General features: G+C 39.4%; 1 protein-coding gene across 1 annotated transcript; it reads right to left on the reverse strand.

Moving 5' to 3' along the window:
- Positions 1 to 3,316: 3,316 nt before the first annotated feature.
- Positions 3,317 to 11,063, reverse strand: LOC113476298 (leukocyte elastase inhibitor-like). The gene is made up of 7 exons (XM_026841717.1): positions 10,939 to 11,063; positions 10,246 to 10,421; positions 8,177 to 8,314; positions 7,220 to 7,337; positions 6,488 to 6,630; positions 5,606 to 5,773; positions 3,317 to 4,882 (listed from the first exon to the last, which is right to left on the reverse strand). The coding sequence occupies exons 2-7, from the start codon at positions 10,411 to 10,413 to the stop codon at positions 4,481 to 4,483; spliced, it is 1,137 nt and encodes a 378-aa protein (XP_026697518.1). The 5' UTR covers positions 10,414 to 10,421; positions 10,939 to 11,063; the 3' UTR covers positions 3,317 to 4,480.
- Between the last annotated feature and the right edge of the window lie 852 nt (positions 11,064 to 11,915).

Raw genomic sequence — 11,915 nt, forward strand, 5'->3', positions numbered from 1 at the left:
GCCAATCTAGTGAAATTGCTTCAAAAGCACAATGAAAGAATGAAATTAAAACATACTGAAGTATACTCCTTTGTTTTCTGGCTTTTGAGTACATGGGGCTTACCTTTTGAAGCTCACTTAAGGGCAAGAATAGTCTCTTCTTAAGAATCACATGCTGACACACTGGTGTTATTTATTTAACTTCAGAGTGTAGAGTTCTAAGGAAATACCAAATATTGCAATGTCACCAAAAAATTGGGGATGAGATTTATGATCCTGTCAGGTGACAGTTTCTTCCACTATCAGGAGCACCATCAAAATCTGCCATACCACAATCTCTTTTTCTCTTATATATGTTGTCCCACTAAGTAATGCAAACCGTGCAAAAGGCCACACTGTAGCCCATGCTGGGGAATTCAGTACATGTGAGAAACAACTTGTACTGAGATATGTTGTTTCTTCCAATAGTAACATACCAATGTCAAAGATAGCAAGACCAGAAGCATCTATTAAATAATGCCCCCAATGAATTCCATTGCAGGTTTTTAGAAAATTATCTGCTGAATATAGTTTCCATTATTTAGCTAGCTTCACTCTCGCAGATTCAAAAAATGGATGATATAGCTGGTAAAGAGTTGTCCAGGCTTTTATACTAAATATTTATGTGAAATCTTTATTTCTATTTTATTTTTGTTGTACTGTTTTTCATGTACAAATAGTTTAAACCCTCAGTTAACCTCTGGGCTGCATTTTTTCCCCTTTTCTATGAGTATTTGCTCTTGTATTGAGAGAAAAGTTCTTAGCCAAAATGACTGTCAATAATTTTCCATGATATGACTTAAAAGTGATTATATAAGCTGGTTGGTTGAAATTTTATTTAACCTGAAGATACATTTTCAGGCTGATGTCGTAAATTCATCAACTGAATTGCCAGAAACCTTTGCACATGTTCAGCATGTTTCCAAACAGGTTGTGCTCTCCAGGATTTTGGCTCCGGTTTTTGCCTTTCAATGTTATTAAGTAGTCAGGGATTGCATAGGGCCCTTAATGAATATGGATAAGAGTATGTATTTAGTTGGTACCATAAGCTGACATGACAGAGCTAGACATGTTCACTACAGTAAAAAAAAAAAAAAAAAAAAAAAAAAGAAAAAAAAAAAGAAAGACAAAACCCACAGGCAAAATCCAGTTTCTGAATTCAGTGGCATCTTTTATCTCAATAGGTTCAAGTGAATTGCACTGGTCGTATTCCTGTCTAATGAAACAATATTAAAAAATCAAGCCAAGTACCTGTCTAAGACATCTGGGGACTTGATCAGGTTTATGTAATTTACCAGGATTTTGGTCATATATAAACACATAAAACATTTAACAGTGAAAGTACTACTAAACATGCTGTGACTTAACTCATCTATGTACATTTATCTCTAGGATAAGTGACTTAAAAAACAGAGATAACTGTCCTCCTTATCCACACTATGGTATTTACTTTCTAGGAAGAGCAACTTAAACTGTATGAGTCAGGTAGATAGCAACCAAATGGTGATGCTGGATGGTGGTGTTTGGGGTTTGGGGTTTTTTTAATTACTGAAATCAAAGGGCTATTTTAAAGAGACTATGTAAGCAGTTGTACAAAGTCTGTCTTACTCATCACATCACAATGAGCAAATACTGCTCTGAGTTTTGGATTGTTATAAAGCTTGGTCTGCTTAGGAGAGGCCAAAATGGAGAGTAAACTCCATCTGTTGTAATCCTCTCTTCCACTGGGAGGTTGTCTTCTCAAACCAGCAGCTGGTTGCAAATTGGTTTTGAACAGGGAAGTTCATGCTCAAGTACTTGTTGGTCCCCTCTTAGGAAATTTAACTGGGGTCAGCCTGACTTTTTAATGTTGCAGTCCCCTGGGTTAATACAAACAACTGATTTTATGTTTGGAAAGTATTTTTTGTATCTTGTATGACTACTTGTATGACTACTACTTAGCTAAGACTAAGGCTAGGCTCCTGATTTTATATTGAGACTTCTGATGTAACATTCTCTCATCTTGTATGTTATATCTTTAAGTCATTAAAATTACATTTTCTTTTTTTTCCTTAGTTAAAGCATCTCATGCTGAAAATTATCATGCTTTGAACTCAGAAAGACCTGTGTTCACTCAGTAGCTCTAAAAATGGAGTCCTTCACATGACCTAGTTGAAGCAACATTTTACTTTTTAGAAATGTGAATACCGTTGGCTACCCAGTTTTCCCTGTCGGAGTCAGACCTTGTCAGTCACTTGTTCTGACAGGAGCACAGGAAAAAAAAAAAAAAAAAAAAGAGTACTAAGGAACAACACTCACTATCATCTTATTGTCAGATATGCATTATGGGAGGGCAATATTTGTCAGTAAGCTTGCTGGGTTTTTTTAAATGTTTGAATTGAAGCTGACTTTATTGAGACTCTCCCTGCTGAGATTTTATTTTGTGCACCCTATCTGTAGAAAGCCAAATTTGTCTCAATAGAATAGTTCAGTTACTGAATACTAAGACTAAAGTAATAAATACATGAGTGTCATCATAAAGCTATGCTGATTTGTACTATTATGCAAGGTTTTATCTTTCTTATGATCTCCTGGTAATAACAGCCCTAAAAGCCTTCAGACATCATATATCTTGCATGCATTGACTGAGGTTAAGCATATAAAGATAAGGATTTAATTACAATGGAGTTTTTGAGCCTTAGACAAAACCCATCCTTGACAACAGCTTTATTTGCTAAAAGGCTGAAGACAAAGGCCCAGAAACCCAGAACTAGCGCAATGTTACACCGTTCCAAATTTTTATATGGGTTTCCTGCTCCTATTTTTCTCATTTGCAAATCATTGCGTTTTCAGAGCATTCATCAAGGAAAGGGTTATGTTCACATGTGCACTCTGCAATACATGCTCTCCTTTACAAATTTACCAGAGCCTTTGCAACTGGAGTATTGCTGGCACAGGGAAACATGTTTACTAATACACAGACCAAGTGCTTGTGTCACTTTATGTAAATCGTCACTCTCTCTCTGTTTCCTGTAGGTGTTCACAGCTGGGGTCATTACACTTACAGGGGAAACTGGTGGTTCATGCAGTCAGCTCTTCTACTGAGTAATTCGTTTTACAGTATTTTCTCCTACCTGAACAGGCCAAGGACTTTAAACAGCTGCACCTGCCTTTTAAACAGCTGCACCTGCTGCACCAGTGATTTTCTTTGGAGCTAGTCTTCAGGTAGACAGGTATTTTCGTACTCTAATACATTAAATTGTGTGCAGAAATTTTAATTTTTAACACAAGTTTAAGAAAAAAAACCTTTTATTTGTTGCCTAAAGACAAAATTAATATACAGTTTGCAATTACAGAATTTGTTGTGCCCCACAGAAAACTAAGGTTGTACAGGTGAACATTACAGTACCCAAGATGCACATGACACAAGCAAATCACCTCCAGAAATAAACACAGAACACTAATGGTATGTAATTGCAGTGGCTCCCTTATGGCTGCTGTACAGTACAAAATGTTTATATTTGAAGAGGTAGTGGAAGTCAGCTCAGTAAATGTTGAATCCTCGTACACAGACACATCAGATTTTTACTGCAGATTATACATAGTCATCCTCGGGGAAGCTGAAGTATTTCTGGGGGATACCATAGGTTCTGACCAGGATCTAATGTTATACTGAAGGCTTCTGAATTTGCAGAAAGGCACCCATTAGCTTCAAGCACCTAAAACCTCTAAGCCCGGACACATTTTCACATTTTCAGTAACTAAAATGGCACCAGATTATAAATTTTAAAAGTCTTCTGTAGACATGTCACCTAAAATTGTTACTCATTATTTCTTCTCCTTGTTCAAAAGCTGTATTGCAAGTTTTCTGATTAAAGACTGGAAGGAGTTACTTTTGTTTAAATAGCTTAAACTTTTCTCTATTAATAGATGTTTCTAAACAAATGTTATCTGACCTTCTATTTCATGACAGAACTGAGTAAACTCAGCTGTTCAGGAGCATGCCTTTTGGTGCCTACAAGTATTTTATTAAGGTATCATTGAAAAGCAAGACTTTAGAGGAAGGAATAGGTTTGCAAGAACATCCTAATATACATGCATAAGAAATGACTGGTTTATTATGTTATTACAGCAGGGGGCTGTCACCATAGAGAAGCCCATGTGAGGATGCATACAGGGTGATCCTGTGCTTTTAAGACACAAAGTTTCTTCCAGGAGTATTTCTAGTCCAATTTCAAAAGATTTCTTCTGCCTACAGTTAAGATTTTCCTACTTATTAAACATAATGTCAATCTCAAGAAAGAAAAATAAATTAGTTCTCAGTTTCTCTGGGATTATTTTAATGGGAAAGGCAGAATATGAGTCAAAGTTACTAGGAACTCAAGACAGAAGCACTAACTTTCTACATAAAAATCCAACTCATTCGGGAGCAAAGCTTTCACTGACTACAGCAGGAAGTGGTCTGCAAATGCTAAGTTCTATTTTATGGAGAAGTATATCTGCCAAGGAAAAGTATGCTTTGCGTTGGGTTGTGGCGAATAAAGAAAAGGAAAGGATGGTCCGCATTGAAATCCTCTTCTATAGCCATGCAGAGCATAGCAATGCCAGCAGTGGCAGCTGCAGCTTCCGTGCCTTCCTCATTCACTTCTACAAAAGCCTTGTGGACAATTTTAGAGAGAAAGAGGTCACGTGCCCCTGACATTCCTGATAAGTCAGCCTTGCCACTGTCAAATACATCCAACAAGCCCATAGCAGCTAAATCTGATTTAAGGTCATAGCTTTCTTCTAGCTTAAACTTTGGCAAACGCACATGAACATCAGCAGAATATAGATGCTCTGGACGTGTCCATTCCCGGAGCTTCTCTAAGGTAAGCTGCTTTTCCAGCTAGAATTAAAAAGACAGCGATCATTACATATCACCAATGTAGAAATACATAATTTCTAGTAACATTTACAAGGCTTTATAGAGCTAAACAACTATAAAGCAATTATACAAAATGACCATGCCCATATCTTTGATAGCTTCACGTAGAGCAAACAAATGCTATTAAGTGTAGTCAATGCATTTTTCACTTTACAAAGTAATGCAGGCATTTGCTTCTTGCTGCCCTGTACAGAAGGGAGAAGCATGCACTGATAGCAAGTCAACCCAGTTATTCTTACTGTTTAACGTACCTAAGTGGAATTACATAATTAAAAACAAGTAAGAAGAACAGTCATCAGAGAGCTCAAAGAAACTGATGTGTTCCTGTCCATTTAATGGAAAACAGTCCCACTACTTTAAGACTAAATAAATAAAGACTTTCAAAGGTAATGAAAGAAAAAAAAAGCAAGACAAGTAATTCTCATAGTTAACTTTGTTTTCACACTCTCCCTCACTATTCGGTTCAGCAAGCAAAAGGACACATGCACACAAGCTACAAAACCAGAACACAACTTCTCTTCCTGATGCAGCATGTCCATGTATTCTTTATTGCAGTGCTAGTAGAGCATTGTCTAAAAATACGCTTGATAGATATGGGGCTCTGAGAACACAGGTTCATTAAAGCTTTCATTTTGAATGGCTGAACTTATCCATTAAATAACTGCATTAGCTTAGATAAGTTACCTTCTGCAGTCCAGTGGAGTCATCTTCAATGTCATCAGGTAACAGGATGATCATACTAAGTTCTCTTCCTTCATAAGGCAGCTCTAAAACACGGATCTTCACTTCACGGATGTACCCAAAAGGAAATTTGTTTTTCTGATACATCATTTTCACTGTCCTTCTTTCATTCTGGATGGATAAAAGGTACCAAAAATAGCAGTTCAGAAAATACTAATTTAAAGAACTGATAGGAAACAAGTAAGTTAAAAATTGTATTCTTGCAAAAACTCTTCCTCCGTTATATCAGATGATTATGAGACTGATTTCTTCAGACTCCTGACTGCCTGTCAGTTTCTTCTGTAGACATAATGGGTTTGTATTATACTTGGTTCTCCTTTGGCTTCTATATCAGAGTCTACACAGAAACTGAAACAATTTCTTCAAGTTGCTGTACCTTTATATTGTTCTAGCCCCAAAAATGACAATGTTAAATGTCAGCAAAGATCAATTCTGTTCAAGATAAAGCAGATTATACAGTATCTTGTAAAGCTGTTAACATAAGCAGAATATAGAATGAGAAAATGGGGCTTAACCAAAATATGCAATCATTTTAATACTGTTTACCTAGCAAAGAGGCACAGTTCACAGCAGCTGAAACTTCCAGCAGACAGAAACTCTGCTAGGCACAGGTAGAGGGTGTGTGTGTCCTAATCTATATGTGAGAATTGTCTCTGATGCTGAATACAGAAAAATACTAAAATTGATAGAAAGCCCTTTGGGTGAACTGAAAACACTCATGCAAGACTTTGTTTATTATTTTATATGTAAGCAAAGCTTTACTTTAGCACCTGTATTACTTGACCTTTTCATTAGATATATACTACCACGACATAAATGTATCACCTTATTTAACCGAAACAGCACGTCGGTGGTGTCGTCTTCTTTAAATTTCTCTGCCCAGTTCCCTTTGAAATAAATAGCATTCACCAGTATGAGCCTGGTCATGTTATCAACTGATCCTTCAGGCAGCAGATTAGGGATTTTACCTTCAGAGGGGGCAGGAAAGAAAAAGTCACAACGAAATCTTGTCATAAGTTGAATGTACATAAAACATACATAAAGAAACTGACGACACAGAAATATTACACATCTAAAACTCTGGTCCATTCCTATAATACAGTGTGTTTCAGTACTTCACCATACTTTCTAATAGTACACACTACTGTAACTTTTGATATACAGCAACTTGCTGAAAATGTAGTATTTTTAGTTTAAACTGTCGTGTATGACTCATCATACAAGAACTAGAAAACACCGACATTTTGGGTTACTGGATCTGGAAATATATATACAATATGGACCACGACAGTCTAAAACAAATTCTCTCAACTCATGAGTATAAATCTATGTTTAGGCATCTCTCCTGCACTCATTGGCCTGAACACAAATGGAAATGTCTCTGAAGTTATGGAACTGTTTAAGTGTCTTGCTTAGGCATTTTCTGGTTCTGTCAATGCATCAATTGCATATTGAAAGGCAAAATTAAACTGTTCTAAAGGTGGCAGAAAATAAAGCCTATTCCTGCTCCCAAAGTATGAAACACTGCCAGTTACTTTATTAACCAAAGTAGTTTACCTTCAGTTTTCTCCTCTACCCACTGGTTAATTCCTTTCCTGGCTTCATCATAAGCCTGAAGAAAATCAACTGTAGCCAAATCAGCTCCATATAATTTCTGAGTATTAGTCAGGAAATCCTAGATTTTGGAACGATAAGCATAACTTTCATTGCAGATAAAAAAACCATCTCTTTATGATGTCGATAAGGTGCATGTCAAACAGTTTATTCACCTACTTTGAGGTGGGGCTCTAACAGTGCACTGCCTGAGGGGGTTTCTGGGTTTTTTTCCCCTCTCAGAGTAAGCCTCATTTTACATGTGCCACATAAACAGGTGATGGAGTGCTTACTGCAAGTGTTGCAATATTTACCTGTCATTCTCCTGAAACAGGCTCAAGCACAGCTAGGATAAAACAAAACTCTCCAAAAAAGCTGAAGAGGACAAAAATAGCAACCTAGGTACCCACAAAGGTATAATTCACTGGTGAAGAGGTATGTTGTTTAGACATGTTGGGCATCCCCTCCCAAATAAATACAGTGTTTTCAAAAATATTTAAGTAATGTGGCACTAGACCAATGAAAATCCTAAAAAGCTGATTGCAACAGACACAGAGCTAGTTGCATCCTAAAAAGCTGATTTCAACAGACACAGAGCTGGTTGCATCCTAAAAAGCTGGTTGCAACAGAGTGGGATGTTATGATAGCTACTGTAAACTAAGAACCTAGACAAATGATTTTTCTCTTGAGCGCAAGAGTAGCAGAACTGAACAAGCAATGAAAAGGATTTGCTGTGTACCATCCTTTAGGTGAGATGCACAGATGCCTACAGATACAGAAATGTATTTGCATGTACACAACACTTGTCAACTGTCCAGTAACATTTAGAAACATGCCTAAAAATACTTCTGTCATAAATACTCAAATAGCTGCATTTTCCCACCAGGTTCCACCACACCATCATGATCTGCACCTGCATACCGGCAAAAAGCTGTAAGACTTCTCTCCAAAAAGCCGATTAGCGAGCCGTAAGAGATAGGGAGCATTGCTTCTGTTTATATCCATAGTCAGAGCCTGAAATCTTGAATGAGTATCTTCAACTTCGTCAAAATGAAGTGTCTGAAACAAAAGAATTGAACTAGCTGCTGCTAATACTGCCTTAAAAGAACATACAGTATATCTATAGGGTCAGTCTGATCCAGCAGGTAGGCAGATTGAAGAAAGAGAATAGGCTGGAAGCTGCTTAGAGACCTCTGTAAACCTCAAAGAATGAAACTGTCTGTTGGTGCTACACTGCCCGTGTCAGCCACTTGTATTAAGCTCCTCGTTTATACATAGTCACCGCTGAAGTTGTTGATCGTAACCCTGAGTCCTGTCCATGTGAGGTCTGCACACTCCCCTCCATGGACCACTGGCCATGAGGACTCATTCCCAGGTGGGGAACTGAAAAGAGAGACGATGCCACAGAGACATTTTAGCTTTCTTGCTTCTCGCTTTGGCCCAAGGGAACATGGGGTTTTGCTTTTCAGAACATAAAATCAAAACTAGCACAGGTGAGGTGAGAAAATATATATATATATATATATATATATATATAAAAAACTGCATCATCTTAAAAATCAAATACATTACTGCAGTTTCTCTTTACCAGTACTTCCTTACCCAGAGGCAAGCTGGCTAGCCAAAGCTTACAGATATGACACAGCAGAAGCAGCCAGACCTCACTGATAGGAAGCTAAACCAAAGCAGGGATTCAGACTTAAACTATTTATCTCTCAGTAGGGAAGAGAAGACTGCTGTGAAACACTCACTGGATTCAAATGAAAGCCCTCATTTTTTCTCACGGGTGTTTTGTTCAGACCTTGCTGCCCACACTAATGGAAGTTGTGCTGTACGCACGAATAGCTGAGCAAAAACATTACGGAGGCAACTTGCAATAAGATTATGATCACAGAAAGAGATTTCGATATGCTTGCAAACAGCCCTTGACAGTTACCAATCACTGTGTCCTTAATTAGCTATGTTTGACAAGTAAAGCATTATGGTACAGGAACACATGTTACTGAAGGTGACTGTGTGGAAACACGCTTTTTTATTCCCCCAAGTTCCTTTTGCATGAGTCTTGCTATCAGTAGGTTTATCCTAGGCGGGGCTGTCAGTTTGATTACATGAAATACATTCAAAGTCTGTTTGTACAAGTAGTGAGAAAATAATGTTATTGTCTGATTCAGTAAGCAGAGCACCACTCCACAGTATAAAACAGTTCCTCCTAAAGTCCAGAATACAAAGGTGAAATTATTCATAGGCAAACACATGATGATGACTGCAATGAGAAGTGTCATACGCCCTTTTGCACTAGCAGGCGTTGGCCTAACAAAGGGGAAAAAAAATTATAACTGAGTCCTTTTCATGCAGGAAGCTTCAGGGGAAACTGGCACACTCCTATGTACACCTTTTCTGCAATTTATAATGACATTTCTTAAACTATCCTACCTAACCGAAGGCTATGGTAAGAATAAGCATGTGAGCTCAGCTCCTCTGAGATATCCAAGTGCCTAGCTGTTACTAAGATACTGATACTTTGGTAGCATCATCATAGCTGTTACACTTTAAATATAAAACTACATAGGACTATTGTGTTTCTTACAAAATACACAATATTATTAGCAATAAGCATACCACTGGTGACCTTGTATTACAAAGCAGCATTTGGTTGTCAAAATGTCTCATGAAAACTAAAAAGGCCTTGCTGCTGGAAACTCTAGTCAATTCAAATGGCGACTTACTAAGTAATGAAATCAGTTTCCTACTTCAAGAATTAACAAGTGAAATTAAATGAGAAATAAGGGCCACAGCAAATATGGAAAGAGGACTCCGGAGCAGAGGAGGCAGAAGGTAACTGCAGAAAGGAGCCCAAGGAAGACTCAGTGTGCATGACAAATCTTCTGGGCGCATAAAAATAATACAGTCTTTTCATTTTCCCTGCTCTAAACCACAACAATTTTAAATGTAAATAAAATATAAAGCGATTTTTTTTTTTTTTAACTAACCTTCAGCACCTGTGCCTCTGTATTACCTTTGGCCCCTAAAAGGACCATCGCCAGAGCAGCAGAGACACTGACAGGAGAAAAGAAAACATTCCCTGTTGGATTGGTCTCATTAAACCTTCTGAGCAGATCAAGTGCAAATCTGCTGTTGGCATTATGCAGGTTCTCCATGGTTATAGCTGAAAAACAAAACACTCAGTAAGGACTCTGGGAAACACTCTTCAGAAACCTAAGATAACTTTATGTGACTCAAAGAGTAAAGACTGGATTGATGTGGTTGCATCTGGGTACAGAAGCAGCAAGAATTTAATTGTCTGTGCATCATCCTCCTCCTCAAAAAAAATCAGTCACACTGACAAAGCATAACTTTTTTCCGCATAAATTGCATATCCCAACTTTTCCTATCACATTAACTTTAAAGACATGATTTTAAAAAATTAATTGCCTTCTAACTTGAAATTGGAAGTGCTGGCAGGATTGCAAGTCAAAGTCCTTCAGTCTCACAGACCCAGCACACCCCAGATACTGCTCAGTCATGCAGCTTTCCCCCCGCTCTTCCACCCTGATCCCACACAGAGGACTGTCACGTAACTCCTCGTGAGATTTAGACATCTTTCAGCAACCTGCCCGTCTTCACGGCGCAAACCGTGCCACAAAAAGGTGTCGATCCTGTCAAAGGCTTAGACGCACGCTTACCTTCAAGCAATGTGAAGCACCGCTCCCTTCACCAGCCTGCTCTGCTGAGAACAAGCGAGCTACCAGCACGCTGCGCCCAGGGACAAACGCGCCTGAGTCCCAGCTGGGCTGAGCGGCCCTAAACCGACGGGCAGAGCACCCGGGTTTTTTTAGCTGAAGGTGACGTCCCAGCTATCAAGGGCAGCAGTGAAGCAGAGAGCAGACAGAGCTTCAGAGCTGACACTACACAGCCAGAGCCGTGACTCATTTTGGCGAGATGCTTCCTAGGAGGCCCTTGGAGTGGGGTGAAAGGTGTGAGGGCTGGGTCAGGGACAAAAACCTCCCCAAAGGCTAGTGGCAGTACCGCTCGATCCTGTAAAACCTTCCTGCTCGCCCAGCTCAGGTTCCTGCTTCTCTTTGCTTGCTTGCAGCAGGCCTTTTGGGTTTAGCTGTCTCTAGCTTCTCTCCTCAAGGTTAATCTGGGACGCAGGCAGGGGTGCAGCTGCCCCCAGCGACCAGGGCTGCAGCCCAGTGTCACTGCTACAAGCACCGGCCAGACCCAGCTACACGGAGCAGCCCGCGCCTGAACCCGGGCGTTTCCAGCACAGTCTTTCTACAGGAATTGCAAAATAATACTGTCTGCTTCCACAGCCGGACAGATAAACACCCTGCATCTTTGCGGTGTTCTTTTATCTAGCTCTATTGTAAAAAAAACCCCAAAATCCCAAACACAACACCACCCCACCCCCAAAACAACCAAAAAAATCCAAACAGAAACCCAAAAGCGAACTTTTACTTTCATTTGCTTACACCACCGCACTGTGCAAGCGTCTCACCGAAACCAGCCGTTGTAGAGCCCCCGCCCCAAGGCTGCCCGAGAAGCGCCCGCAGCCCCGCGCAAAGCCCCGCTGCCGCGGAGCGGTGCGGGGAGAATGGGCAGAGGGGAGGAAAAATTGCTGCTTTTCGTCCCGTTATCTCCCCATTCCCATAAAAAACAT

This window comes from Athene cunicularia (assembly GCF_003259725.1).
Source record: "Athene cunicularia isolate RWA chromosome 2 unlocalized genomic scaffold, athCun1 chr2_part1, whole genome shotgun sequence".
NCBI classification, from domain to species: Eukaryota; Metazoa; Chordata; class Aves; order Strigiformes; family Strigidae; genus Athene; species Athene cunicularia.